Source organism: Anarhichas minor, unplaced genomic scaffold, assembly GCF_050575085.1.
Source record: "Anarhichas minor isolate MPS153535 unplaced genomic scaffold, ASM5057508v1 ptg000136l, whole genome shotgun sequence".
Lineage (NCBI taxonomy): Eukaryota > Metazoa > Chordata > Actinopteri > Perciformes > Anarhichadidae > Anarhichas > Anarhichas minor.
This window is the reverse complement of record NW_027466582.1, coordinates 19,558,669-19,586,527: the sequence shown is the minus strand read 5'-3', so window position 1 is coordinate 19,586,527 and position 27,859 is coordinate 19,558,669. Positions and strand designations below refer to the sequence as shown.

Here is a 27,859-nt window from a genome sequence, read left to right as displayed (position 1 = left end):
GATGCTCTGGTGAAACAGATGCTGCTGAGGTGACGGGGCTGAAATGGAGCAGCGAGAGCCGTGGCAGGGCGGAGGCTTGGCTAACATGTGACTACAGCTTCAAACGCACCTCGTGCTGATGTGTTTGTTTGACAGATATTGAAAATGACACAGTGTGTTCTTCGTGCTCGCCGTTGTGTGTTTGGGTGCAGCCGTGGCAGCTGTTGACATTACCTTCATCTTACTAAGCAGGGTCCTTAAAGCCCTTTTCAGATCGGGGGTCTTCTCCGACGGTGAGACTGCCTGCCACTGCAGAGGAGAGTTCAGAACTCAGCGCCCGGCCCACAGACAACATGCTGGGGCGGGAGGGGGGGGGGGGGGGGGCGAGGCACAGCTGAGTGGGATGGGCCAACAATGGAGCTGACAGTGTCCAGGCTTATGGGCCATGAGGATGGAGGAAGGGGGGGGATCACGGGGAGGATGGCAGGCGGTCTGGGTGGATGGGTGGGCGGGAGGTAGAAGTTGCCGCAAGAGCTGATGTATTTATCGTTTGATCCATTGTATTTGTAAGGAAATGTATAAAACCGATGGTGCTACGTGAACAGGAAGCGACATAGGGGAGGATGATTGACGAAACGCCACCTCTGTCTGACTCCACTTACATCTCAGGTGTTAAAGATGGGTTCAAACTGTTAATCAACAGTAGTTCAATTCAGTCGTTTGAGGCAACAACTAGCCCGAGCTAAAGCTAAAGCAGGTACCATTGAGAGGCTATACAGGGAGAGAAGGGAGCCAACCAGTGGGTCAGAGAGGTGGATGAGGTGAGAGGCCTGCGCCCAGAGGCCGGGATGTTTGTGACGGATGGGACAGGGAGGAGTTCTTTCAAACACTTGATAACGTCTAGCTTCTACAATCATGATGTGCATTTGGATGACGGCCATCCGTAACAAACTCTCTTTAAAGACAGTGTTTCACATAGACTCTTGTGATGTGTACAGTGACGGTGTATTTACGGACCTCTCTGTCAAACTGGGAGAGTGGAGCGTCACCACAGTCCATGCCTCCACCAGAGGACAGTGAGCTCTCAGAGGGAGAGGTCATGGTCTGCCGTTTGGATCCGTAGCTTCCGCTGGACAGCTCTCTGCGCAGGGCGCTGCCGTTCTGGGAGGACGAGCCTGGACGGAGAGGACGGAGAGGACGGACGGAAGAATACTTGAGAAAGAAATTCATGCCGCGGGGGATGGAAGTTACTGAAGTGACTCTGGTTCTACGAGGAGCGACGGGGTCCTGTGGTTACTCACGTATGCCCAGTCCGCTGCTGGCGCTCATGGAGCGGCCCGGCTCGCCGCGGTTCTTGGTGATGGAGGGGATGCTGACCGAACCGCTGAAGCCCGCGCGGCTCTCCTGAACACGAACGTTCTGGTTTAAACACGCACAGAGCAAACACACACACACAACACAGAGTGCAGTGCAGGGGACAGGAGTGAGCAGCGTGGATGGACGACATGCTCTACAGCTGAACACAAAGGTGGCGCCGCGGGTGATTGGCCACTGAGGTTTGAGCAGAGAGGCACATGCATGGTCTCCGTTAACGCACAGCCGGTCAGGAGGAGCAGCATGAGAGGAACATTTGAGGGGGAGGAGGCTCATCGTGTGACTCAACCAAGCTTTTCAGGTTCGTTCACAAAACAGGGAATCATTTGGAAACTGAGACTTTCTCTGCTCAATTGTTGACATGCTGCAGGGTGGTGGTGGTGGTGGTGGTGGTGGTGGGGGGGGGGGGGGGGGGGGGGGGTCTACAAAAGCCGGTCTACAAACACACACATTTCAAACAGTCCCAGTGTGTCTGTTTGAATATGTACCTCTATGTTTGTGTGCTCCAGTCTGCCTAAACAAGTCTTTAAGAACAGTGTGTGTGCACCTGTATGTACTTATGCAAGTGTGTGTGTGTGTGTGTATGCATGTATATAAATGTATGTGTGAGTGTACCATGGGTAAGTCTTTAAGGATCTGGATCCCGTCTCCTGGTCCCATGTGGGCCACGTGGTTGAAGTTGGTGGGGTTAGAGATCAGCTTGTTCCTCATCTCTGGATCTCGCAGCATCTCTCTGGAAACACAAAGAGAAGATAAGTCGTTTTTACTGCTGTCAAATATCTACAACATGTAATATTGGTTTTGGTTCCCCTGCATGCTCTTCAACGAGAAGGCAGCTGTACAAGCAAGTGTATTTGATGACTTAAGTGTTGAAAGTGATTCGTTTCTACTGCCAACGTTTGCATTTTATTAGCTTTCCTCCAGTCTTAAAACATAGTGATGATGAAATCAGTGGTACCAGTGCTGTTACCAACTGGTCCATGGATATGCAATAAGAAGCTCATTAACTTCTACATGGCAACACACAGGCTGCACAAGAAGCTGAGGCTTAAACTGGTGACAGGATTGCAAAAGCAGAGACAAATCTCGGGTGATGCAGAGCAAGTATAAATGTGCCTCGTCCTGCAGGTACCGACCTCCTCTGCTGAAGCCGCTCTTCCTCCGGCACCCTGAAGGAGAAGCGTCTCTTGTTGTTCATGCTGCGCACCATCTGCTTCCTGCTGTTGTCTGACGTCTCCGGGACGACCAGCTCATCGCCCTCTGGAAGAGCGCAACAAAGCCGCAGGCATGTTTACGTGAACGACTACAAAGCGATGCAAATGTGCTTTGGTGATTTAGAGTGGCAAGTCAAACCTTCTGCTGTTACTCAAGCTGCTTTTGTTGTACAGAACATGTTATGTAAGGAGCAGATGAAGGGTTAAACAGTGAGCAAATAAGAGCCCATCCGTTCCAAGGCCTGCAGCTACATCTCCTGCTGGAGCTAAACACCCTCGACTTTACAATGGAATACATCTTTCAGAATGTACTCTGTCATCCTTGACATTTTTGTAGTTTTTAGCCGCGTGGTGTTCTTACCGGCCATCTTGTTTCTAAAGTAGATGAGCCGGACTGTTTCCAGTCCCAGCAGGTTCAGAGAGCCGTCAACGTTCAGGGGGCGCACCTGAAGGGGAAGTAGAGACATCTATCATTAAGCAAAACGGATTTCTGATCAGTAATCACAAATCTGAAGTAAAATCTGGAGTTATTTCATCTATCAATATGCCGGGGCGGCAATCATCTGGTTGCCATGGTGAAAGAGGCAAATAGGATTCATTCATCTAATCCACCAGGTGGAGCCAGAGATGCATCCAGGTGTCTGGAGGACTCAACACCATAGATAGACTATCGAAGACGTGGACAAAGTCACCGAGACATCTACGGTTTAGAAACAATGAGTTTTACATTTGAGCCGTCACCATTTTGTGTTTCTGTAAGCAGAAGTGACACGAGAGAGTGAAGCTAAGTACAACCCAACGCTGAATAAGACATTTAGAGACGACCAATATCTAAAGCATACTCTGCTTTATGGTCTGTTTGACTCTAAATGGACCATAGTTTACTAAATGAACATCATGCTGTATTGAAGAAGACTTGAAACTAGAGATTGAGACGATAAACTCATGTTTACAATGTTTACTGAGGTAATAAATCAAGAGAGAAGTAGAGTCATTTTCTCATAGACTTCTATACAACCAGAGGAGTCGCCCCCTGGTGGACACTAGAGAGAATGCAGGTTTAAGGCATGAAGCATTGGCTTCACTTTTCAGACCTGGAGGCTGCCCCCTGCTTTAGTCGTGTCATATTCACAACAGAACAACATCCACAGCACTGACCTTCTTGAGAGGGATGGTCTGAATCCACTCCATGGTGTTGACATCAAACACATCGATGGCGTTCTCGCTGTACACTGACAGGTAGGGGGCGTTGTAGCCTGGACAAAAGGAAAAGTAATTTTGTTCAGAAATCTGCCTCTTCATTTCATCACCATGTGACTGAACAGGATTCCCTGCACTCACAGGCAGAGTTGGGAACAGCTGGCCACATCAGCTCCTGCTGACGTGACCTGCGGCCCTGGGAGTCCACGTATACGCCGATGGCGCTGAAGCACAGCAGCAGCTCCTTGCTGGAGATCTCCACAGCACAGAGGGCCTCCAGGTTCTGCTGGGGGATGAAGGCCAGGGTGTGGTCCTCGTGGTGGAGCAGGTTGACAGGGGACATGTCACCATGGACACTGTGGAGGTCATCAGACTCAGATTCACTAAGATAATTTAGTTGATAGATATATCAGACATGTGATTCAAATCATTTGGTCCAAGTCTTCAGCAACTGCAAAGTCATTTTTTCAGTCAGTCAGTTCAAATCAAGTGGAGACCTTATTAAGTGACTCTCGTTTACATCTCTGTCCATTATTTCAGCAGGGTAAATGATAAGGAATAAACAAACCGTAACATATGGTAACAACAGAAACAGACATTAGAACCATTAAAATAGCATCTCCACTGTATCTAGATCAGTCCGTGAGCAGGTAGAGTACCTGTAGCGGGTGAAGCCAGACTGGTAGCCCACATAGAGCCGCTCGGTGAGCAGACCCATCCACTGAACGGGCCCCGGGGCCTGCACCTCTCGTAGTCGACGGTGACGTCCTTTACTCTTATTCACCTGGAGGTTTTACAGCAGAAAGTGATATCAATTAGATAAACAAAAAGCTAAATTACACAGCACTCAAGTTAGCGAGAAAGAAACGATTAATTCATTATTAATTATTCAGAGAAGCGGGTCTGTGTGTTCTGACCTCGTAGCATATGATTTGTCTCTTCATGGCCACGCACAGGCAGGTGAGCGAGCCGTTGCGGACGGGGCCGGAGACAACGGTCTGGCAGCCTTTTGTCTCAGCCAGCTTGTAGGACTCGGTCTCACGGCCGTCCAAGGCCTGCGTGGGGAAGAGACGGACGTGGCGGTTCCTGCCGGAGATGACCGCCAGCAGCTGCTCCTGGAGAATCAGGTCGATGTGGTGCACCTTCTTGTTGTCCCCCACCCGGATTATTTCTGAGGACGGAGTGAATAAAGAAGTGAGGACAAAGGAGGGAGAGAAAGGAGTACCGTATTTTCCGCACTATAAAGCGCACCGGATTATAAGGCGCACCTTCAATGAATGGCCTATTTTAGAACTGTTTTTATATATAGGGCGCACCGGATTATAAGGCGCATAGAATAGAATAGCGTCGTAAGCGTGTCTCTTGAAAGGTGCCATTTTGGGGTCTTTATACACACAAGTGGTGTTGGACTAGGAGTAAGCACAGTACCGGTGTTTACCGCGGTGCGGCTTTGTAGTTTACCAGTCGTACTGAAACATTTTGACAGAGCGCCGTGTACAACCAGTATGGATCAACCAATTAACCAATTGATCCATATATAAGGCGCTCCGGATTACAAGGCGCACTGTCGTTTTTTGAGAAAATTAAAGGCTTTTAAGTGCGCCTTATAGTGCGGAAAATACGGTAACAAGAACACACAGTAGCACATTTACAACCGCAAGAGGGGGAGGGGAACAAAACAAGTGAACAAGGACACAGAACAGATCCTCGAGAGTGGATCTTACCATCTTTGGTGACATGGATGACGAAAAGGCCTTCCTCGTTGCCCAGAGCAACACGCTCGTGATCTGAGGGCAAAGCAAATGAAGCAGGCGTCCATTTCAGTGCCAGTACGGAGACAGAAAAGGTTCCAATCTGCTAGTTTCTATTTTCACAACACGATGAAAACCAAACGCAACAGGAAACTAATTGGTTCTCCGTAAAGAAAACAGCTGTACCTGGAACAACTACACCCGGCTGCAAACACACAAAGACAGAGCCGTCTATTGTTGAGATAATTACTGCATAGAAACCAGACAGAATGTACATCTGGGATCCTGATCAGCAGGGACGTATCATGTTTTCTTGTAGTACTGTGAGTGTTGAAGGCCCACCGATGATAGCAGCAGACTGTGTTGTCTTGATGAGCGGCAGGGTGCTGTCGTAAGCCTCCTTGGGGACGTAGACGAAGCGCTCCTTGAGCTTGTTCTTCTTGAGGATGCGGTGGAGCTCGTTGAGGAGGCCCACCCATTTGTTCCTCTCCTGATCGCTGTCGGCCAGGATCAGGATGGAGGGCTTGTGGTTGCTGGAGTGGGAGAGCTGGGACGCTGTCACCTGAGGAGAGAAGAGGTGAAAGGTCACATCACGTGTTGAATAGTATTTCAGAATTTCGTGGGATTCAGGTCATTTGGAAACTTTAGGTTGCTAAAAATAAAACAATAAAGAAAACTTACTCTGAATATACAAGGGATATCTTTGCGGCTGGCGTGGATGACATCAGAGGCCAGGACAGAACTGACTGAAAACTCTTCATCCCTGGATGACAGGAATGAGATCGAAGGTTAGACATCCAGGACCTAGAGCTGCCACGATTGGTCGAATATTCTACAACCTCAGAATCCATCGCCCATCCATTTCATGACAATTAAAGCCTCTGGGGGCAATGGAGAATATTTCTGTGGTTCCGGTGAAGCCAGCAGTTATCCGCCTCAGAATTTATTCCCCTTGCACGATGAAGATGAAGATGAAGATGCGAAAATGAAGTTGGAGTTGGAGTTGAGAGACGACCCGATTGTTTCATGTTTCAATGCAGATAATGTTTTAGTTAATAAAATGATAAATCATCGTCAGACGATAGCCAGTGTCCCTAGATTGCATTTCGGCCAGTGCGGTCCGCCTCTTTAACTCTCCTCACAGATGTTTACCTGCATTCAACCAAAGCCCGCTCAAACGTGATTGGTCGATACTACTCAGACTACAAATGGAATGCAAACAGAAACCAGAACGCTTCCAAAACCAAAATCTTGTGTACAGGTTCAGATGCAGATAAAGATGTTTATAGAGATTATTAATACATTAAATGATTCGACAGAAAATGAATCTGCAACTATTTGATAATCTATTGAGTCATTTTTCTAGCAAAAATGTCAAACATCTTCTAGTGTCAGCTTCTGAAATGTGACTATTTGCTTTTTGTCTTTGTCACATTTATCAGCTAAACCAAACCACCAAACTATGTAGGACAGAATAGAGTATTCATTAATGACTAAGAAGAGTTTCCACACTTCTCCTACCTCATATCTATGACTTGGCTGACTACTACACTTGGTTGCGTGGCTTTTCCTTCTCCCAGTTCATAGAGGAACAGTTTGAAGTCACACACCACAGCCATCGCTCTCTGCCAACCTTTCTTCACTCCTGTCGGTTTGGGCACCTAGGACAGACACAGAGACATGGGTGAGTGAAACAACATGGACCTACACCAAAGCTCGTAGCAAAAATACCTTCTACAGTGTTAGAAATGCAAAGGTAACAATTCAGATTGAATTCCCACTTGGGGCATCTGCACTCAAGTGTGAGCCGTCATGGTACTGTAAGACACCTCAAATCCAAGTGTAACCAAAACCTACAGCTCGTGTTAACGTTTGTGTGGATTTGGGAAGAAAGCAGGGAGACTGAATGTTCAATCTTGAAGTAACTATCTGAAGGCATAGACAACCAGGGCCTGACTTACCCTGACGTGTCCTTCGTACGCAGTACCAATACCCCTCTGAGGGTCGATACCCAGTGGGCCCTTGGTCTGGTCCTGGGGAACGGGACACACAGCCGGAGCCTTGTCCGCACAGGTTACATGGCAGGAGAAGTTACACACTGGACAAGGAGAGAGACGGAGACAAGATGAGGACGAATGAGGTGTTTAACTGGTCATGTATCAGATTTTAAAATCAATGGAAAAAGGCGAGCTAGCTTTGTAGTTTTAATCTTTAAATTGGGAATTAGTTGAACTTTAAGATGAGAATAATATAAACTGGGATCATTGAGGCAATATATTATGCAGGTTTTGGGTGTGTTATAGAGATTTAATGGTGTCTACGGGTTAAATCAGAGTTGGCAGAACAGTTTAAATCACAGTTTCGATATTCCTGTCCTTACCTTCACAGGTGCAGCCTTGACGTATGAGCCCCACCATGAGGGAAGTGCACTGGTTACACTTAGTGGGAGTGCTGAATGACTTCACCACAAACTGATGTGCTTTGGGCTGTGGAGTGCATGAAGAAATGATCGAGCAAGAGAGACACAATCAGTGGTTATTAACAACACATGAAGTCTGTTGTGGCAAAGTTCAACAATGAAGTGTGAGCCTACAGAAGAATGTCTGACCTTGGGAGAGGAGCGTCCAATGCTGCCGTACCCTCCTGAGCGCATGGTGGGGGTCTGGACTGTGCGAGGAGGATGGTCTATCAACTGCACCATAGAACACACAAAAACACGCAGCAGTGAGACGCTGTGTTTGTGATCAATGTACATTAAACGTGATTACTGGTCTTCTAGGCCAAAGCTTCCCAAGAAACAAAATGCTAGAACAAGACCTTCTGTGAAGTCAGAGCTAAGGATGGAGTTAGAGCTGGCAATAAATTCAACAAACGCAGTATTTCAAATTGATCGCCACGGTGCACGGATTTGGAGATCAAAAGTTCTCTTCAGTTTCTAACAGGCTTCTATTAGCAGAATATTAGCAATGATGCATATTCTCTGTTCACATCCATACAGTTCAACTAGCTTTAGGTTGACTCCATTAATACTTTTTTAATTTGAGGAACTTGCAAGTCATATATCTGCTCCTACATGCACCACGAGTCCCAATTAGGACACTGAAGTCTACAGACTGAAGTCTACTGCTGGCCTCAATGTTCTCCTTTTCAATGCACGGCTCACATTTCTCTATAATTGAGTTACTTGCAATTCACATGGGCTGACCTATTTGACAAATGTGGTATTGTGAGATGCTGAGTCAGTTTCAGCTGCTTGAGTTGGTATGAAGAATATTTGGACGCATTTTTTTTCTTCCTCCACATGCCAGACATACAGATCTGCCATCAGAACTATACCAGTCTCATAATCTTCATTATTCCAATGCACATCTTCTAAATCAGACCTAACTGGGGATAGGATAGGATAGGGAATTACACCCGACATAAAGTCCTCTTGTACTCAGACATCTTCTACATCTATGTTGCTGGTAGGATACCAGCCTCGATACAATAACAGACTTGGAGATTGTCTGACCTCTATGGGCTCCATATCACTAGCCATGGAGGGTGACCGCGAGCGGGACTTAAGGTGGGACTTGGGGTCATCTTCCCTGGATGGAGTGTTGGAGCAGGTGAAGTTATCAATAGAGTCCACCTGAGGAGAGAGAGAGGCAGGATGGAGGAGCGGGAGAGGACACAGGGGAAAAGTGAGAAAGGATAAGTGAGAAAAGAAGGACAAAAAGAGAGAGATGGAAAGGAGTTTTAATTTAACAAAACAAACCAAAGAACAATATGCTGCATTCAAACTTAGAGAGAAGTAGCAGGTGCCATGATACACAAATGGGAGACAGTATACACAAATATTGTCAATATATGTCGTCATAGTCACTGGACTTTAAAAGCCACAAAGGAAAACCACCACAACTTTATTGTACCCCATGTATTGTACCACACGGGAACACATCACAGCCCAGGGACCATGCTAATTTGAGACACCACAAGCATACGCCATACATGGCCATTCATAAACACCAATGCACACAGGCAGCACAAAAAGGAATACCCAAATAAAACAAAGAATATCAGACACATTTGCCACACACACAAATGTCAAAATATATTTCTCAGAACCAATGCCATGCAATCAGACAGCCACAGTAAACATACACAGGAGATCCACACACAAATCAAACATCAATGTGACGAGACAGCACATTTAGAAGGGCTCAATGAAATCACAGAGCGCAGTGATGGTGCTTACGCGTTTGCCTTTGCTAGATGGGCCAACGGATGGCGAGCGCTTCAGTGGCAGGAGAGGCAGAGAGTGGCAGAGATAGAGAGATGAGTGAATATCAGAAAGGCTGTCTAACAGAGCTGAAAACACATAGCTAAACAGACTGAGGGAGAAACATGAAAATGGTAATATATATGCCTGTATTACATTAGTTCAGTGGTTCCCGACCTCTTGTTTTATAACCAACACAGCCGTTTATCCATTACTTTTAGCTAACTATTTCACCCATTTATCCATTACATTTAGCTAACTATTTCACCCATTTATCCATTACTTTTAGCTAACTATTTCACCCATTTATGCATTACTTTTAGCTAACTATTTCACCCATTTATCCATTACTTTTAGCTAACTATTTCACCCATTTATGCATTACTTTTAGCTAACTATTTCACCCATTTATGCATTACTTTTAGCTAACTATTACATTTAGCTAACTATTTCAACCATTTATCCATTACTTTTAGCTAACTATTTCAACCATGTATCCATTACTTTTAGCTAACTATTTCACCCATTTATCCATTACTTTTAGCTAACTATTTCAACCATTTATCCATTACCTTTAGCTAACTATTTCACCCATTTATGCATTACTTTTAGCTAACTATTTCAACCATTTATCCATTACCTTTAGCTAACTATTTCACCCATTTATGCATTACCTTTAGCTAACTATTTCACCCATTTATGCATTACTTTTAGCTAACTATTTCAACCATTTATCCATTACCTTTAGCTAACTATTTCACCCATTTATGCATTACTTTTAGCTAACTATTTCAACCATTTATCCATTACCTTTAGCTAACTATTTCACCCATTTATGCATTACTTTTAGCTAACTATTTCAACCATTTATCCATTACCTTTAGCTAACTATTTCACCCATTTATGCATTACCTTTAGCTAACTATTTCACCCATTTATGCATTACTTTTAGCTAACTATTTCAACCATTTATCCATTACCTTTAGCTAACTATTTCACCCATTTATGCATTACTTTTAGCTAACTATTTCACCCATTTATGCATTACTGTTAGCTAACTATTTCACCCATTTATGCATTACTTTTAGCTAACTATTTCACCCATTTATCCATTACTATTAGCTAACTATTTCAACCATGTATCCATTACTTTTAGCTAACTATTTCCCCCATTTATGCATTACTTTTAGCTAACTATTTCACCCATTTATCCATTACTTTTAGCTAACTATTTCACCCATTTATGCATTACTTTTAGCTAACTATTTCACCCATTTATGCATTACTTTTAGCTAACTATTTCAACCACTTATGCATTACTTTTAGCTAACTATTTCACCCATTTATGCATTACTTTTAGCTAACTATTTCACCCATTTATGCATTACTTTTAGCTAACTATTTCAACCATTTATCTGACTCAGATTGATTGGCAGCTTACTTGCTATATCAAATTAACTTAAGATCACACTAGTTTGTGATTTTTTTTTGTTTATTTGTCTCCACAACAAAAATTGTAGATGCATTTCTTCAATTAAATCACAATTTCTATATATTGTAGTTGACTTAGTTTAGTTCAGATGAGTTAATTAGTTGAGCTTTCAACATGCTCCCTGGCAATTGCTCAAGTACAACCTGGGGAACAGTTCCCCAAGTTAGGAATCACTGCGTTAGACTACTGTATGTCCACCAGAGTTGAGATGAGGACAGAGGCTGGAAAGGGTGGATGGGTGCAAATGGAAAAAATACACATGGTGATGGGAAGTGAGCTGGAAAAGCAAACATGGAGCACAGCGACAACTCAAGTTCTCTTTCTGGCTACAAAAATGATAAAACAATAGAGGAAAGGGGATTTAGAAAATGTACGTAGTGGTTCTGTTCTAGCACCAGAAAGCTAATACAAAGCCATTCAACTAGCCCACTGGCCTAAACGAACTAGCAAGCAACAGAATAAAATGGCAGCATACTGCAAAAAAAACAACACAATCTTAACAAGTATATGCACTAGAAGCAAATTAATTAATGTGAATTAGAAGCACATTAATTAATCTCATTGCATGTATTTTGTACTTGTAGTAAAAAAAATAAGATTTAGACCTTGTTAAAATGAAAGGACTGACAGTTTTTGCAGTGGTTCTGCTCTCAGTTACACTGATGCACAGGCACAAACTCACAAGACGCAATATGGAGACAGAGATCTATCCTGTCTTTCGTTTTTCTCTGCTAATAAAATACTCAGAGTCCTACAGCATACAGCTACTGCTACACACACACACAGACCTCTGCCTAATCAAGAGAAACTTACGTCTTCCCAAAACTCAATTAAAGAAGATGAGGATGAGGAATAAGAGTCCTGATGTACCAGAGAATGAAGCAAGGAAACAACCAAAAGGATAGAACAAAAATAAAGATCTCAAGAAATGTATGTGAACAAAGAAACCAACATAAAAGCATGAAGAAAAAGCACAGATATAATTTTATTTACTGCAGATTTATGATTTTGAGGTTGTTTATGAGCATAGATTTCAAATCTTTAATTGCAGACAGATTTAGGGTTGATCACATATCAGCCTCTGTTCGGATTTTTTGTCCTGAATACTTACATCAAACTGGTCTAGCGCTGACGTGGGGGCGTTGAGAAAAGCCAAGAAGGAATTCTGGGAATCCTGGTGCTTGACACCTACAGACACAGAACAAATAACACAATCGTGGTGGTTAAGTAGTGATATTAAGACATCAAAGGGTGACTTAAACAAAATGAGTCACAGGACCATTTCTCAGACGTGGGGGGTGTTTCATATGACCTTAGTAACAATACATTTCATGTACATAGCACATGGTTGTATTTCTAAAATAGGGCTGCTGACGCAAAACCCTCTAATTTGGGTCCCTGGTGTAGTTATCCCTCCTTTTACAGAGAATCTCTCACGAAAAGTTTCAGTGTGCCGTGTCCATTCAACCATCAGGACGTCAATATAACGTATCCTTCCATGTATTTTCAAAGACCACTGTATTTGAAAAATGTATTATAACAATAGCAAGGGTATGTTTTTGTCTGCATCAATGGGCCATTAGCACTTTAGGGGCCACAGTAGAAATTATAAATATATACATCAACACATTTGCCACGTCATTCTTTGTGCATTATGGTGACTAGAAAACGGAGGTTGTTTGATATATTGTCAGTCGTACCTCTTCGTAGCCGCAGCTCCTCCGTCTCTTTCTTCAGCCTGTCGATCTCGGCCAGCAGCTCCTGGTTCTTACTCTCCACATCCTGCAGTTTACTGGTGGTTCACAGACAACGATGAGTCACATACTATCCAGATTTTCACAAAGATTTTTTTCTTTAAGAAACAAACAACAAAACTAATGTTTTTCAGTGAATTTGTTTTTGAATAATTCATGTTTTCACTGATGTTACAAAGTATCCGTACCATTCTGTGGACATGTTGTTGGCCTTGACCTTGTTCAACTCATCCTGGATGCCCTGCTTGGCTCTAATCTCAGCGTCTAAGGCAGACTGCAGCTCCAGACGGGCCGACATGTCCAGCTTGGCGAAGCGCCGCATCTTCCACGGCATGTCCTGGAACACAGAGGAAAGAAAGTTAGTAAATGAAACAAAAAACGGTAAAAGATGGAAGGAGAAGTGAGAGAGGAGGAGTACAGGAGGAGGACATTCATCATCTCTATCTTAATTACAGCCTGCATCTAAATAATAGAGGATTTTTCATTTGACTTAACAGCCTCTACCGTAGTTTGAGACAGAGAGTGTGTGTGTGTGTGTATATGTCACCGTGGCTCTCGCTCCCAGGCTGGTGTTTCTCAGTCCCTCCAGCTCTTCTGTCATCTTAGTGGCCAGAGCCTGCAGGTAGCCCCGAGCATCCTTCTCATCACTCACCCTGCAGAAAACACACACACGCACGAATGCACATATTTGCATTACTATACATGCAAAGACATTCCAAAGACATACTTTCACCCATAACCATTAATACTGAAGGCCTGAAAAAAGGACCTCATAACTGTTCAGACTGTTAACGATAAGGACTACGTATAATATACCACCCACTAACTGATCCAGTTTGTCCACTGCAGCAGCACAGCTACTCCACCAGGGGGCAACATGCATCACTAAATTCTTCTAAAAATGCATTCCAGGCTCAGCATTTGTATGTGCATGTTTGGAATGTGAGTGTGTGCATTGGTGTATGTGCATCTGAATGGATGTATCGTGTGTGTGTGTGTGTGAGGGATTGTGTGCTATGTGAGGACTGCGGGGTTTGTCCAACAGAAAGAAGCTGAGCAGCTGGCGAGGTGTCAGTTGCAATGGGAAGTGATCTGAGAGGAAGGGAGGGTCAAGTAGCACTAAGATCTTTGAAGGCATGTGAGAAATGCTGCAGTTATATTGAATGGAGGTACCCAATACCCTACTAAACAGCATGGGAGTGTGTGTGTGTGTGTGTGTGTGTGTGTGGCTGACTGAACATAGCTGTGTTTCAGCTTGTGCTCAAGCATTAATGGGAAAGTATGTGCCTCAGCAAGTATTGTGGTCGTTGGAGAAAGTCCGTGCTTGTGTGTGTGTGTGTGTGTGTGTCTCACCATTGGATGATTTCCGTGATCTGGGCCTCCCAGTGAGCTACACTCTCCTTTTTGTCAGCCAGCTCCCTCATCTCGTCCTCCAGCTGCCTGTTGGAGCTGCTCACCTTCTCAAACATGCTGGTCAGCTGAGGGGAAAACGCACATACACACGAGTAATGAAAACAGATCATATTCAACATCATACTAAAAAGCGTAGAGCTGTAAAGCTCTCTAGGAACTGTGACATGTGCTAAATGGATTAATTTATATAGAAATAGACTGGCATTACATCACGGGAACGTACTACTGTGTAATGAGTGTAACAGGTGTCGTTGCTGCATGACTACAAGTGAAGGTGCTCAGCCTTGAACATGATGACTGGTTCAATATGGAGGATGAATCATTGTATTGTTGAAGGTTATGACAGTTGGTAGGAATTAACTCCCAGGTGCTCAACCCTGCTAGACTACAAGGCTGCTAAGGAGGTGTGTGGACTCCCAGACACGCACACGCACTTACACAAAGAAAAAGGTCATTAACCTCAAAGAAGTTGTGTCATTACAAGTGTAAAACTGCCCCATTGTTTGCTGGAATACCTGCTTTGTGGGCACATTTTCTTTTTTAGTGTAAGGCAACTTTAAAGACTGATGTAATGTGTATGTTAAAATAGTAAGTTATTTTTGTTTTGCAATGGCTTTCCAATCCTGGAGCTGGTCGCTAACGTTTGGAATATATGTGGTCGGTCACGGTCATAAAATAATGTCAGTGTTTTTGGGAAAAAGCCTTCGAGCCGCTGTAATGAACACAAACATGGAACTGAAATAAATATTTGCTTTTTTGGCATGTGCTGTAAATCTTTGAGTAGGAGCCCACTAAATGACATATGCTGCATTCCAAAATGGACTCCCAGTAATGATGCTAATAGAAACACAGACGCCACACCTCATCAGAAACACCATGGGCCTCATGCGGGAACCCCCCCATGCCAACAGATTCGTTCTTAAATAGCTTGTACGAGTGATTTACGAAAACTTTCACCAACTTCTTGGTATTTTGTCATATTTTCTTAGGTGGGAACCCATGTCATTCCTCGCATTACGAGAAGTCCTTGAAGTGGCACACTCGTACAAAATAATTAGAGAAATGTTCTTGCATAAGGTCCAATGTATGTGGATTTGATTTATATCTGCAAATATATCAACAACATCTGTCACACAATGAATCAAGTACATCTTGACTTATTTGGTCTGTTGGTTTTGGAGTTTGACTTGTATCAAAATGTCACGCTAGTCAGTGGATCGTGTTTGAAAATGAGGCTCTAGTGCACAGATGTGATGGAGTATCACACGGATGTCTGCACAGGTTTGGAAATGACCATCAGACACCAGGAAATTATTTTGCAGCGTGATGTACATCATGGCTTGCCAATTTTATGAGAGCCTTAAAGATTTTCTACTAATATTTTACGGGCAGGTTTGTGGAGTTTGGTGGATCTGAATTGAAAGACTCGTACGAGCAAACAAAGATTTAGAATCAGAATGCAAAAACATTCTTGCAAGAGGAACTTATCTAAAGCTCCTGTTCACTTCTAAACACGCAGTGAAAAGAGTCTCATGTCTGGCTGAACTGCTACAGCAGAGCTGGACTTTCTGCGTTATTACTCCACACCCATCACCAATTTGAACTTGTCAACAGTGAAAATTGAACTGCAGAGGTTTCCCCGCTCTGAGAACATGCACGTAAAGACATTCTGAATTGAAGCCTGATTTTGCTACTAAACAAACAGAGTTGAGCTTCAGCGCCTTCCTTTGAAAGATAAGACGAGTCAAACAATAATATTTTCACGCTCTCCAAACGTATTCAAGGACTGTTTTGTACTGAGAAGCAAATCATACAGAAACATCTAATCTGTGCTAATCTGAGTTCTTAAGCTTTTATAAATATCGTTTTTCAGAATATGAAATAACAGAATAATGCATTAAATATGTAGCGTGACGTGTGCTTTCACTCTGGTGGCAGCCACATCCATACTGGCTCCATTTCATCCAGATACTTTCCATTTTATCAGTTGCAGACTTTAAAAACAACACTGACATTTTATTCCATATGTCAAAATGCCTCCCGCTCCTCAGACATTGTTTAAATTCGGAGCCTTCTTGAACTTCCAACAGCTAATTCCAAAGTCAATAGAGAGAAATCCAGAGAGCCATTCCATCTGCATGTGCAGGAAGCTACAGAGTGCTTTCATGTGGGATATTGAACCGTGATTTCTTTGGCATAGCTGAGAGAGAGGAATGTGATGAAAGGGTTTGGGCCGGGTTACTTGGGGTTAGGGAATTGTATTTTCTTTTTGTGTGTGCATGTGTGTGTGTGTGTGTGTGTGTGTGTGTGTGTGTGTGGTAGAGAGATAAGAGATAAACAGATCACTTCACAGCTTTTAACCCGAGTGATTTTTGTTTTACTTTGTGTGCATGTAAACAAATCTCTTACCTTATCCAGTTCACTGGACAGCTTCTTATTTTCCTCAGTGAGCAGGACTCTCTCCCTCTCGTACTTCTGCTTGTACTCGGTCTCACACTCCTCCCGCTCGCTTTGGCTGGAGGAAGCACACACGCCGATTGTTAAGCTCGTCACACTGAACACTTACAACTGAAAACTACCAATCTCTTAGTCTACCTCCTCTGAATGCCTCATCTGTCCTACATATGTTGGTGTGTGGGCCTCAGACTCCACACATTTCCTCTAAGACCTAAATCCACGGCTTGGTGCTAAAACCAGGTCACCGTTATTCAGCCCAAACACATTAATGCAGTTAGAATCTGATACGGCGGTGTGTTATAAAACTAATTAGAAAGCAGTGAGAATAATGTGTCAGTAACACCAGGCAGGGAAGTTATGCTACAGGGCACAAAAACAAAGCTCGAAAGCTTTCTCCTTAATAACAACATCTTATTAAATGTGATTAATCCAGCGGTTTTCAACATGGGATCAGGTGCCCCGAGTACCTACCAGGGAGTCTGCAGCAGAATAATAAGTTACTCATTTTGATTTCTTGGTATTTTAATATCCGAGTTGGCACATTTTGACAGATTTTTCTACACATCCAACCATTTTCATCCTAATTATACCATTCAAATCTACACTTTAAGTCACAATAAGATATATAAATTGCCATTGTGTTTCAATTCAGAAATAAACCCAAGATTTACATAAACATGTAAAATGACGATGTATCATCTCGACAGCACTGTTACTGCCTCACTCGGGTATTTGCTTTCAACTTCAGCTTCCTGGCTCAGGATGTGACCCACTGAGGTAAACATCAGCAGCTCACATTCAGAGGCTTGACAAGAGAACTGTGTTAAAATATCCATCATATCAGCAACCATTTCATCAGTAGACGGGTTCTCTAAAACAGTAGAAACCATCTTTGAAATGGCACTCTTGATCTAAATGCACCTCCTGAGAAACAGGGGTCAATATGGAGCGTTGAAAGTATTTGAAAACCCTTGCAAAGAGGTTACCTGCATCAGGATGTATTCTCTGGTTGGGTTAATATTATAACCAAATATAACTATTCAAAAGAAACAGCACTTCACAGTTACTACACATTAAAACCAGACAGGGACTTGTTGATAGGATGGTAATTACCTCACGCAATCATCACTGGAAAAGACAATAAAGGAAACAAAAATAACATCATGACAGCCCAGATATTGGACTCCACGAAACCAGAAATACAGAAGTAAAAAAAACATAAAAGACATGTGCCTTGATCGGATGAAAAAACAGAAGGAAAAGAGCACCTCTCACGGCGAGTCTTGTCCAGCTTGTCTTTGAGCATCAGGATCTCTTTCTGCAGCGCCAGGTGTTGGCCCTCGGCGTCCCGCAGCTCCTTGCGCAGGGCCTTCAGCTCGGTGCCGTGCTGAGTCTCCCTGCGTGCCAACTCCTCCTCGTACAGGACCGTCTTCTTCTCCAGGTCCCCCCGCAGGCGGCCCACCTCCTGGGTCTGGTCCGCCGAGGCCGGGCCAGCAGAGGAGCCGGCCTGCTTCACCTGGGTGGTGAGGAGATGCAGAAAAGTGGAGGGGGCGGGGTGAGATGAAGATAAGTAAAGTATGGAGAAAGGAGTGTGGAAGGATCAATAAGTACAGAGCCAATCTCAGAAGCCATCAACCATTGGTCTGATGACAGATAAGCTTCAGGGGGCAAGGGGAAACCAGAACCTCCAGACTCTACATGAGAGTACTGAATCTCTTTATAGAGATTAGCACAGACCAAACACACAGCTGTCTAAAGCTTCTGGTCTAAAGTGTTATCTTTTAAGGATGCACAGAGGCTCCGTAGACGGACAGGGTCGTGTTCAGCTGTGTTTGTTGGCACACTTACCTTCAGCCCTTCCAGCTCCTCCTCCAGCTGTCGGCTGTACTGCTCGTTACGCTCCCTCAGCTTCCTCTCTTTCTGAGCCTCCGCCGCCCGCTCCTCCGCCTGCACCTCCATCTGATTCGAGCAGAAAAACTCTAATTTGGAGGCGAGCATAGACGATACACCATTTCCCATTCTACAGTCACCGCGACATCGTTTCTAATCTACCGTCTAAATATTCATGGAGATCTGTAAATATTTCTACAACACACAGAACGCAGTAGAAGCTTGAATTGTGCACCAACCAGTGGATGGAGACAGAACAGGGTGTGCTAGCAACCACAGGGAGACTACTCTACCTCCTTCTTGCCCCTCTCGGCCTTTCGCACCTCAAGGCGGAGAGCCTCGACCTTCTGACCATTGCTCTCCATCTCCTCCTCCTTGTCGCGCACCTGGCGAGTCAGGCGCTGCTTTACCGACCTGGGAGAAATGTTCAGTCAAAGGTGAGGGAAAAACGGAAATAAGGAGAAACTCTGAGCAAGTATATGACCACCTAGAGTAGACTAACAAATATGGCATTCAAAAACTAGTGTTTGTTTTGAGGAAGGGTCTGGAGCAGTGATCCTACCTGAGGTCTGTGAGTCTCTCGTTAAGCTCAGAAAACTCCTGCATGGCCAGTTTCCTCTGGCTGTGAGCTTCCTTCAGCTCTTTGGACTGAGACTTCAGCTTCTCATTGGCCTCCAGAAGATCCTGGCCAGACAAAAAAGGAGGATGTCAACACACATTTAGATTCTTACAGTGACTCCTAGGACAATTAATCTCAATCCAAGAATGGTTGAATTGACCCTTTTTTTTTTTTTTTTTTTTTTAAATCAAAGCTGAGCAGTCTGGTTTTTATATTAACATTGATGGTGTGTTTGTAGGAATCGCTTTAGTTCAGGTTCTCTTTTTAAGTGCTCATGTGAAGAAAAGTGTTTTTGATTACAGAAAGTACTGCAGATACTTGAACTTGCAAATCGGCTGATACACAATACCAATCTGATACCAGTGTGTTAAAACAAAAAAGTTACACAGGTCATCATTCCCTCTAATATCTATTTTATATTGCTGTGAAAACAGCTCCTTCAAACAACTGGATGTGTTCAAAATATTACATTTGAACACATCTTGATAAGGTTATAATTGAACTTTGCCCAAGCGTTGAGCTTGAACACATCACAGTGTAACAGAATGCAACCTCTGTTACCAGCTGTTAGTTCCAATATTTAGCTGAGCAGGACTGTGCTGCTAACGTTAAGTAGCTAGACTTGTTCACGATGTATTACTATGAGGGAAACATAGGGTGCATGAGAGGGTTTAACTACAGATGTGTAGTACTGGTTCCACATGTACAGTGGCATCACTCAGGATGTACGGATCGGGTCGCCAGTATTATAGTTGTTTTTCCTCTGTAGCATAAATTAGCTGATAAATGATAATATTACGCAAAATTGCATCAGTGCATAGATTCACATGCTCGCTGATACCTGATCCAGTATTTTAGGCTTTATCGGATGCCTTTCAGTTACCGGCACAATTCTTCAAAAAAGTTTAAAAAAATAAAATACCACTGAAGTACTTTTTGAAGCATTGTTGTCCCTCGAGACAAAGTGCTACATTTTTGTTACTATAGATAATTAGGGCACAGTATTTAAATAAATATACAAAACCCATGCACAGACAGAACACTGCTGGTTCTACCTTGTGCATGTCATCCTTCTCCTGTGCAACGCTCTTCATCCGTCTCTCCAGAGTCTTGGCATGTTTCGATGAGTCCTCCAGGTCCCTGCGGGCCAGCGACACGTCCTCCAGCTGCTTCTCAAGCTGGCCCGAGTCTGACACACATACAAAGGTTTCAAACGGAATGAAACGTTACTTTAGCTTGTAACATAATTTGACTGTGGCTGTGTTAGTTTGTTTCCAAGGTTTACAAATACTCCACAGTTTTATTAATCTCAAAATCTGGCGGAGCGAATGTCCCCTTCGGTTAGCGGGTGTATGAAAACTACTGTACTACTGAGCTGAACTAAATATGAACAAAAACAGAAACATCCTGACCAGCGATCTGCTTCTTGAGGACGTCGATCTCACTCTTCAGACTCCTGATCTCCACCTCCTTGTTGGCGCTGGGAGGGCCCTCTCCTGTTGGGTGCTGCAGGGCCTGCACCGTCTGAGTCGCCTCTGCAACCGGTCAGGTAGGAGGCATCAGTTTCGTGCCTTGTTATACTTTTTAAAAAGTTGCGCTAATATGCGATTAAACTTTGTCTGCATTCCAGTTAGACCAATGAAAGTACAGTATGCGTCTCTTCTCTCTCTCCGCCTCAAATTGCAAAGACGAGCCGTTTCGTCAGCCTCACCTTGCAGTTTGCGGCTCAGCTCCACTTTCTCCTGCTCCAGGCGGCGGATCCTCCTCTCATAGGCCTCTGTGGCCAGGCTGTCCTCCAGGCTGCGCTGGACATCCAGGTCCAACTGGTCCTGGCCCGCCTTACCCGACTCCCCCGCCAGCTGTCGCAGGCAAGCCCGGTCAGATAGGGAACTACAGGGGAGGAGGACGGGGAAAAGGTGTAGGAGGCATGAGAACCGTACCGGTGGGAATGGGTGATGAAACGAGTGGGGATAAATGAGCATAATGTGGTTTTAACAGTATACAAACATTCAATATGAAAGTTAAGGGAGGGAAAGAGACCGGAGGGAAACAGCAGGAGAGGGGAAACAGGAAAGAGAAGTGGACGACAAAAGATGGAGACGAGTTGAACGTGGAGAGGATGTTGAGTCATGGAGGAAGGGGGAGAGGGAGGAATGACAGCGACATAAAGGAAGATGTGTGAGAGAGAGACAGAACGGGGGGAAGAGGAGAGAAAGAAAGAGTGGAAAAGGCCGTTATCACTGAGCCTTGAAGAGATAAGAAAGTAAGTGGTGGGTTTGTTGCTTTCTCACGGGTAGCCTTCAGTGTGAACACCACCTTATTAGGGAGGGAGGCTACTTCAGCACTCCTACACCTCTTTAGATGGATGAGGAGCAGGCTGACCATTTAGAATGGCTAATTACATTTCATGCTAGACTGTGACAAGGTGCCACACTTCTCTATTTATTAAAGGGGAGACCCTACAGGTGAATATGGTCAAACTTCTAACTCAAAGATATTACCATGAAACTTTCTTATTTTTAATAATTATTTTTTTGTATTTTTGTATCATTTCCAGAAGAGAAATCTGATCATTGGATAAAGCCAGGTTCAAAATGATTGTTTCATTGCATTGATATGTTCGAGTCAAACATTTTTACAGAGGAAATTTTGGATATTTCTTAGTAGCATTAAATAAATCAGAAAATACTGTACAGACATAAAAAAAACAAAAAAAAACTTGAAGAATACTGGAGCAGAACGGTGCCTTTGCTTCATTTCATCTGTCCACTAAAGATCCACTAATCATAATCATGACGTGTGGAGGACGACTTCCCAAAAAAGAAGACACCAAGTCTAAATTTAGGCAGTGGTTAAAAATAATCCTCTATATATAATCTATTTTGGCACTTACCATTTACTGGTGTAGGTGAAGCCCACAAAGGGCAGGTGGTGGCCAGAGAAGGCAGTGTGAGAGGGAGGGGGCATGGTCTCCTGAAAGATTATTAGGAAACATGAGAGAGAAGTGAGACTTTTAATTCTAATATATATATACCGTATTTTCCGCACTATAAAGCGCACCGGATTATAAGGCGCACCTTCAATGAATGGCCTATTTTAGAACTGTTTTTATATATAGGGCGCACCGGATTATAAGGCGCATAGAATAGAAGCTACTACAGTCAAACGTTGAAATTGTTCAACTTACGTATAAAACGAGTTTTAACTCAGCGTCGTAAGCGTGTCTCTTGAAAGGTGCCATTTTGGGGTCTTTATACACACAAGTGGTGTTGGACTAGGAGTAAGCACAGTACCGGTGTTTACCGCGGTGCGGCTTTGTAGTTTACCAGTCGTACTGAAACATTTTGACAGAGCGCCGTGTACAACCAGTATGGATCAACCAATTAACCAATTGATCCATATATAAGGCGCTCCGGATTACAAGGCGCACTGTCGTTTTTTGAGAAAATTAAAGGCTTTTAAGTGCGCCTTATAGTGCGGAAAATACGGTATATATATATATACACACGTGATAATGAACAATATGAATAACAACCCCCTCACCGAGTTCTTCAGGCAGTCATCATCCACATCAAAGTTGGAGGTATCAGTAGGACTGCTGACCTCTGGGATGTAGGGGGCCTCGCACGCGAGAACGTTTTCCCAATCAATGCCTGAACACAAGAGCGGTCACACTTACAACACAGGATGATACACAACTCCTTTATTAATAAGCACAAAATAGTGGCAAAAATCTATCAACGCTAAATATTGATGCTGGAAATGTATTAAACCTTTTAAAAGTCAACTTCTTCTGATTTTATCATCTTTGTCACATTCTGTTGAAAAGGCATTCTTCAATATACTACAATACATGCAGTACATCACATGAAGTTCAAGTATACATCTATGGTTTCACTTATTTGCACAAATAAGACACAAAAAAATGCAATGCACAAAAAGAGGATTTAAGGATTTAAGAACCCCAAAAGGGCATATTAATAAATGTTAATGGAAAAGGAAACAGCACTCAAATCAGGGTACACATGGTGACATTTGCGACGTTGGACTGTACCAATGAAGAAGGGGTGGTGCTTGAAGTCCTCAATGCCGTTCTGGCCCAATCGGTGCTCTCGACTGCAAATGAGCCTGCGGATTAGATCCTTGGCGTCCTCCGACACGTCTGTTATCTGCTGTGGGAACTGGAAGCGCTCCTGTGCCAGACGGGATGTGTGCATTAGAGGCAGCAGAGATCTGACTTGGTTTTTTTAGCCTTCACATTTCTAGACAGGGGGCCTCTATCCATGCACGCCCACTGGTCACTTTGTTTCTACTTTATGATCAGAAACTCCATTACTGCAGCATTGATATGTCATGGCAATGGTATTAGCATGTCATTTACACCTACAGAGAAGCAGCGTAAAATCAACTGTACGAGCTCACCTTGTGGTTCATGATCTTCCCATAGGTCTCCACCAGAGACTCTGCGTAGAAAGGAGTCTCCCCGTACAGCATTTCATACATGCAGACGCCCAGGGACCACCAGTCGCACTCAGGTCCATACTTGCCTTTCCCATCCTCCATGGCCTGGAGGATTTCTGGGGAGATGTAGTCGGGAGTCCCCACCGCCACGGAGGACTGGACCTGGAAGAGTGGACAAAAGCAAAAGTCAAGACCTGATCCTAAAAATCCTACACACGAAGATGCAATAAACTTCGATGTCCAGGTTCAGCACGCTAATGAAAGTAATGATGATGATGATGAGTTACAGGCTGAAGTCCAGGAAGCATGCACGATGAATACCACCGCCAAACAAAGAGCATATTGAGCTCTCAGCCCTCCACTACAGGATGATTGCCCTGGTCTACAAACTGTTTTAAGAACTCTGTTTTTATTTTATCAAAGCAATATTTAGAGTGCACATTTGATGCTGAATCTGGAATTAAAATCAAAGCGGTGCCACAGTGGAAGAGAAAAGGCAGATGTTGGCTCTATATTATTCAGGAGGTTGCAGATGAACTGCATTCTTATCATGATTCAAAGCTTCAATCTAGACGTTTTAGTCCGAGACGAAGCGTCCAACAAGCCCTACATTTATTTTTCCAAATGATCACATAACCTCATCACTATATTAACATCGGAGGGACATACTCTGCTCATCTATTTCATCCTGTCGTTCTTCTCTTGTGCAACACCTGAGGGGAACATTTCTTCTCTCTGTCTGAATCATAAACTGCAGGCACAGCCAAGCAGCTGAACCACACACTCCTCCTGGGAGACCCCCGGGGGTTGACGAGGAGGTCAGTAAAGCTCTGGTTTGTTTGCTTTGGACCGGAGGAGGAGGCATCAGCAGCAGTGTGGTAAAAAAAGAAAACACGTACCGTCCCGTCCTCCATGAGCTTGAGGCAGGAGCCGAAGTCGGCCAGGCGGATGTGGCCGTTCATATCCAGCAGAATGTTGTCGGGCTTAATGTCCCTGAAGGAGAGAAGACAAAGTGAGCAAGCGAGTCCTCAGATTAGAGGAAATGTAGAGATGTAGTTATGATTCAATTAAGTGTAATTTCACCCCCTTGCCCATTTATCAGCGGCGTGACAAATCTAAATTGACCACAGGAAAGAATCAACACTGGAAAATGTTGTGGGAATTAGCAGTGCACAAAGTGTGTGCACACGGTACGCAGCTTTTAAAAACACACACAAACACACTCCCACTCACGAAAGAGACTCCCCAGTTTGTGAACAGAGACTGACAACACATTCTTTCATGTGTGCACACAGCAGCCACTACAGATCTCCCCCTCAACATGCATGCAGGGATGCTCTGCATCACTACTGTTTGTAACGTAGGTACAGACTCTGGCTTGACTCCAGCTGGTAGGACGCATTGCTACGCTGTTAGCTGATAGATTAATCCAAAAAGTAGCTCTGTGCTAGTTTTGCATTATTTGCAACATTATGAAACATTTGTTTACTTCCTGTAAGTAACCATCGCAACTTCTCTTTCTAGGTAGCAACAAACTATTAGGAAGGTATCCTAAAGGGAATAAGGTGCAGGAGGCCCTGCAGTGTGTTTAACAGGTGGTCGCTGACAGGTGGTTTGTGTCGGGCTGCTGGTGATGTTGTCTAATGTGGGTGCTGGTGTAGATCTCTGGTCTAGTCTGGTCTCTGGTGGGGGGGTTCTCAGCTTGTGCTACTCGAGTCAAAAAAAGAAGAAGCTTTGTTTGCTTCCGTTTCATCTGTGACTGAACTCATCTGTGGTTTGAATCCATGTTATAATATTTGTTAAATCACACTAAATGTCCCCAATGATCGCTGGCCTGGACTGGTATGAAACAGAGACATCACTGTGTCTCACCATCGAGGCTAAATATAGCCTCTGTCTTTGCCTGCCCATTCCACTGAGGGCAGACCCCGTCCAGCCCCGTGTCTGAGGCCCTGTTATCAACACAGAGGACCACGATGCGGCTCAATACACAAGGTCTCTCACACACACACACACACACACACACACACACACACACACACACACACACACACACACACACACACACACACACACACACACACACACACACACACACACACACACACACACACACACACACACACACACACACACACACACACACACACACACACACACACACACACACACACACACACGAGCTGCTGCTATTTCTGTGCAGTAATGTGAGCATGACTCTGCTTAAAATAATAAACCTGATGCCCAACACAAGCGTGCAGCCCCACACACACACACCCGCACACACCCATCGCATACTAATAGATACGAATCACAAGTGGATGAAATAGAAAAGAAAGAATTCTTGAAGAATTCAAGGGATAAACAGTATAACACAGGGTCATTCTGTTGGTACGGTCTTCCTTTAAAGCTCATGAAATTCACACATTCTGATCTGAGTTTTCCTTAAACTCTTCTTAACTACTCGCTAAATACTTGAGACAATCACAAGAGTTTTTTTTTCCTGTAAAAGAGTGAGCAGACAAGAGCTGTCTTTGATGTTTCTGTCTTCAGCTAGAGACCTCTTGAGAGCCAGATGTGAAGGCAGTGTTAATAGTCCCATCTCATGGGGCTGCAGCAGGGGCCGGCTTAGATATCACTGTAGATACACCACTATGTCACCAACCTATAAAACCGCAGATTAAAGGAATGTGTGCACATATATGACTTGAGTAGACTCATAAAAGTCGGGCTCCAAAACTATTGACACTTACTGTTCCCAAATCACTGCTTGCATCATGGGTTACTTTTTAAAGACCTTGACTGCTCACAGATGACTTCCAGATTAGACATCGCTTTCCAAAGCAGATACTGTAAATAGCATTTTATATGGAGACCCCACACACACAGTACACGAGTGCATACATTCACGCTAAGGATCTGGAGTATGAACTTGGCAGGCGCTAACACAAACAAACGACCGGCGGGACGTATGCTGACCATCATACTATCAGAGCGAGAGATGAGTTTGAAGACAGAGGACTGTTATGTTTCTGAGAGAACGGTATCTTGCTTTCTGCACATAATGGAGGGCTTGGGACACACACTTGGGCATTCTCGCTGCGGAAAGAAAAGCATCTTTTGGTTTACAGTCTAATGTTGTAAACAGAAGCTTTGGAACATGTTCAGCCTTTAGAAGAGCCGTCCACTCGGTCTCATTAAATGCAAACAATAAGTTAATGGTCCCCTGTGGAGTGCTAGACTTCTTGCAGTGCTATGATTTTATGAGTGGGTCTCTGTTTTTGTTGTTCTTGCGCATGTGCACGCGGACGAATATGCGCGCGTAATATCATGCTGGTGACCCAAAATACATTGACCCACAGGTGGCGGTAATGTGCCCAAAAACATGCCAAAACACCAGAAGAGGCTTAAGAAGAAGACAAGTAAGCAACTTGACCGCAGGTTTCAATATTTTTAGTAGCTCGGCTTTGCAAAAGTTTTATGAGGACAAAGGCCAGTCGGCAGGTGAAATAATTGGTTTTAACACACTCTCTAGTGGGTCGTGTGATGTTGCTGCTTATTTCACTACGGGTGCTAGTGTTGCATCTGTAGTGTTCTTACGTGTTGGATTTTATCCAATGTTATTTTATTTGTTTCATGCTTTTGCGATTATTTCATGGGTATGGTTATAACCGGTTTAGTTTAATGCATCATGTGTTTTATGAGTGAGGGGCTTTACTAGTTCTGTCTTTCTCGGTCTTTGTTTGAGCTCACTAAGATCAATCTTACATTTTTACAACTATATTTATTTACATACTTTCTGATAAGACTACAAACTTCACTACAGACTTTAAAGCCTAAACCCCATGTTTTTAAAACAGTATAACATGCATATCTTCTATAAATAGACCATCTTCTATCACAATTCATAGCCACATGCGCAGAGCCGGTACTGGGTCTGTCGAGTTACAAAGGCTAAAATAAACACAGAGGACTTGATCAGCTCATTTTT

General features: G+C 43.8%; 1 protein-coding gene across 1 annotated transcript in view; it reads right to left on the bottom strand.

The window, feature by feature from the left end:
* cdc42bpab (CDC42 binding protein kinase alpha (DMPK-like) b) overlaps positions 1 to 27,859 on the bottom strand; it is a 71,808-nt gene that overhangs the window by 4,173 nt on the left and 39,776 nt on the right. The window contains 38 exon segments of the mRNA XM_076083552.1: positions 214 to 288; positions 997 to 1,154; positions 1,281 to 1,383; positions 1,969 to 2,086; positions 2,490 to 2,613; positions 2,929 to 3,013; positions 3,726 to 3,823; positions 3,909 to 4,123; positions 4,427 to 4,551; positions 4,685 to 4,938; positions 5,492 to 5,554; positions 5,861 to 6,080; positions 6,200 to 6,281; positions 7,040 to 7,179; positions 7,480 to 7,616; positions 7,899 to 8,004; positions 8,127 to 8,210; positions 9,033 to 9,152; positions 9,759 to 9,797; positions 12,088 to 12,135; positions 12,386 to 12,462; positions 12,975 to 13,066; positions 13,217 to 13,365; positions 13,576 to 13,681; positions 14,382 to 14,506; positions 16,851 to 16,956; positions 18,167 to 18,414; positions 18,747 to 18,857; positions 19,082 to 19,202; positions 19,351 to 19,472; positions 20,463 to 20,596; positions 20,820 to 20,942; positions 21,119 to 21,297; positions 22,301 to 22,380; positions 22,951 to 23,060; positions 23,462 to 23,600; positions 23,830 to 24,030; positions 24,768 to 24,861. Coding sequence (XP_075939667.1) covers positions 214 to 288; positions 997 to 1,154; positions 1,281 to 1,383; positions 1,969 to 2,086; positions 2,490 to 2,613; positions 2,929 to 3,013; positions 3,726 to 3,823; positions 3,909 to 4,123; positions 4,427 to 4,551; positions 4,685 to 4,938; positions 5,492 to 5,554; positions 5,861 to 6,080; positions 6,200 to 6,281; positions 7,040 to 7,179; positions 7,480 to 7,616; positions 7,899 to 8,004; positions 8,127 to 8,210; positions 9,033 to 9,152; positions 9,759 to 9,797; positions 12,088 to 12,135; positions 12,386 to 12,462; positions 12,975 to 13,066; positions 13,217 to 13,365; positions 13,576 to 13,681; positions 14,382 to 14,506; positions 16,851 to 16,956; positions 18,167 to 18,414; positions 18,747 to 18,857; positions 19,082 to 19,202; positions 19,351 to 19,472; positions 20,463 to 20,596; positions 20,820 to 20,942; positions 21,119 to 21,297; positions 22,301 to 22,380; positions 22,951 to 23,060; positions 23,462 to 23,600; positions 23,830 to 24,030; positions 24,768 to 24,861 — 4,711 coding nt within the window.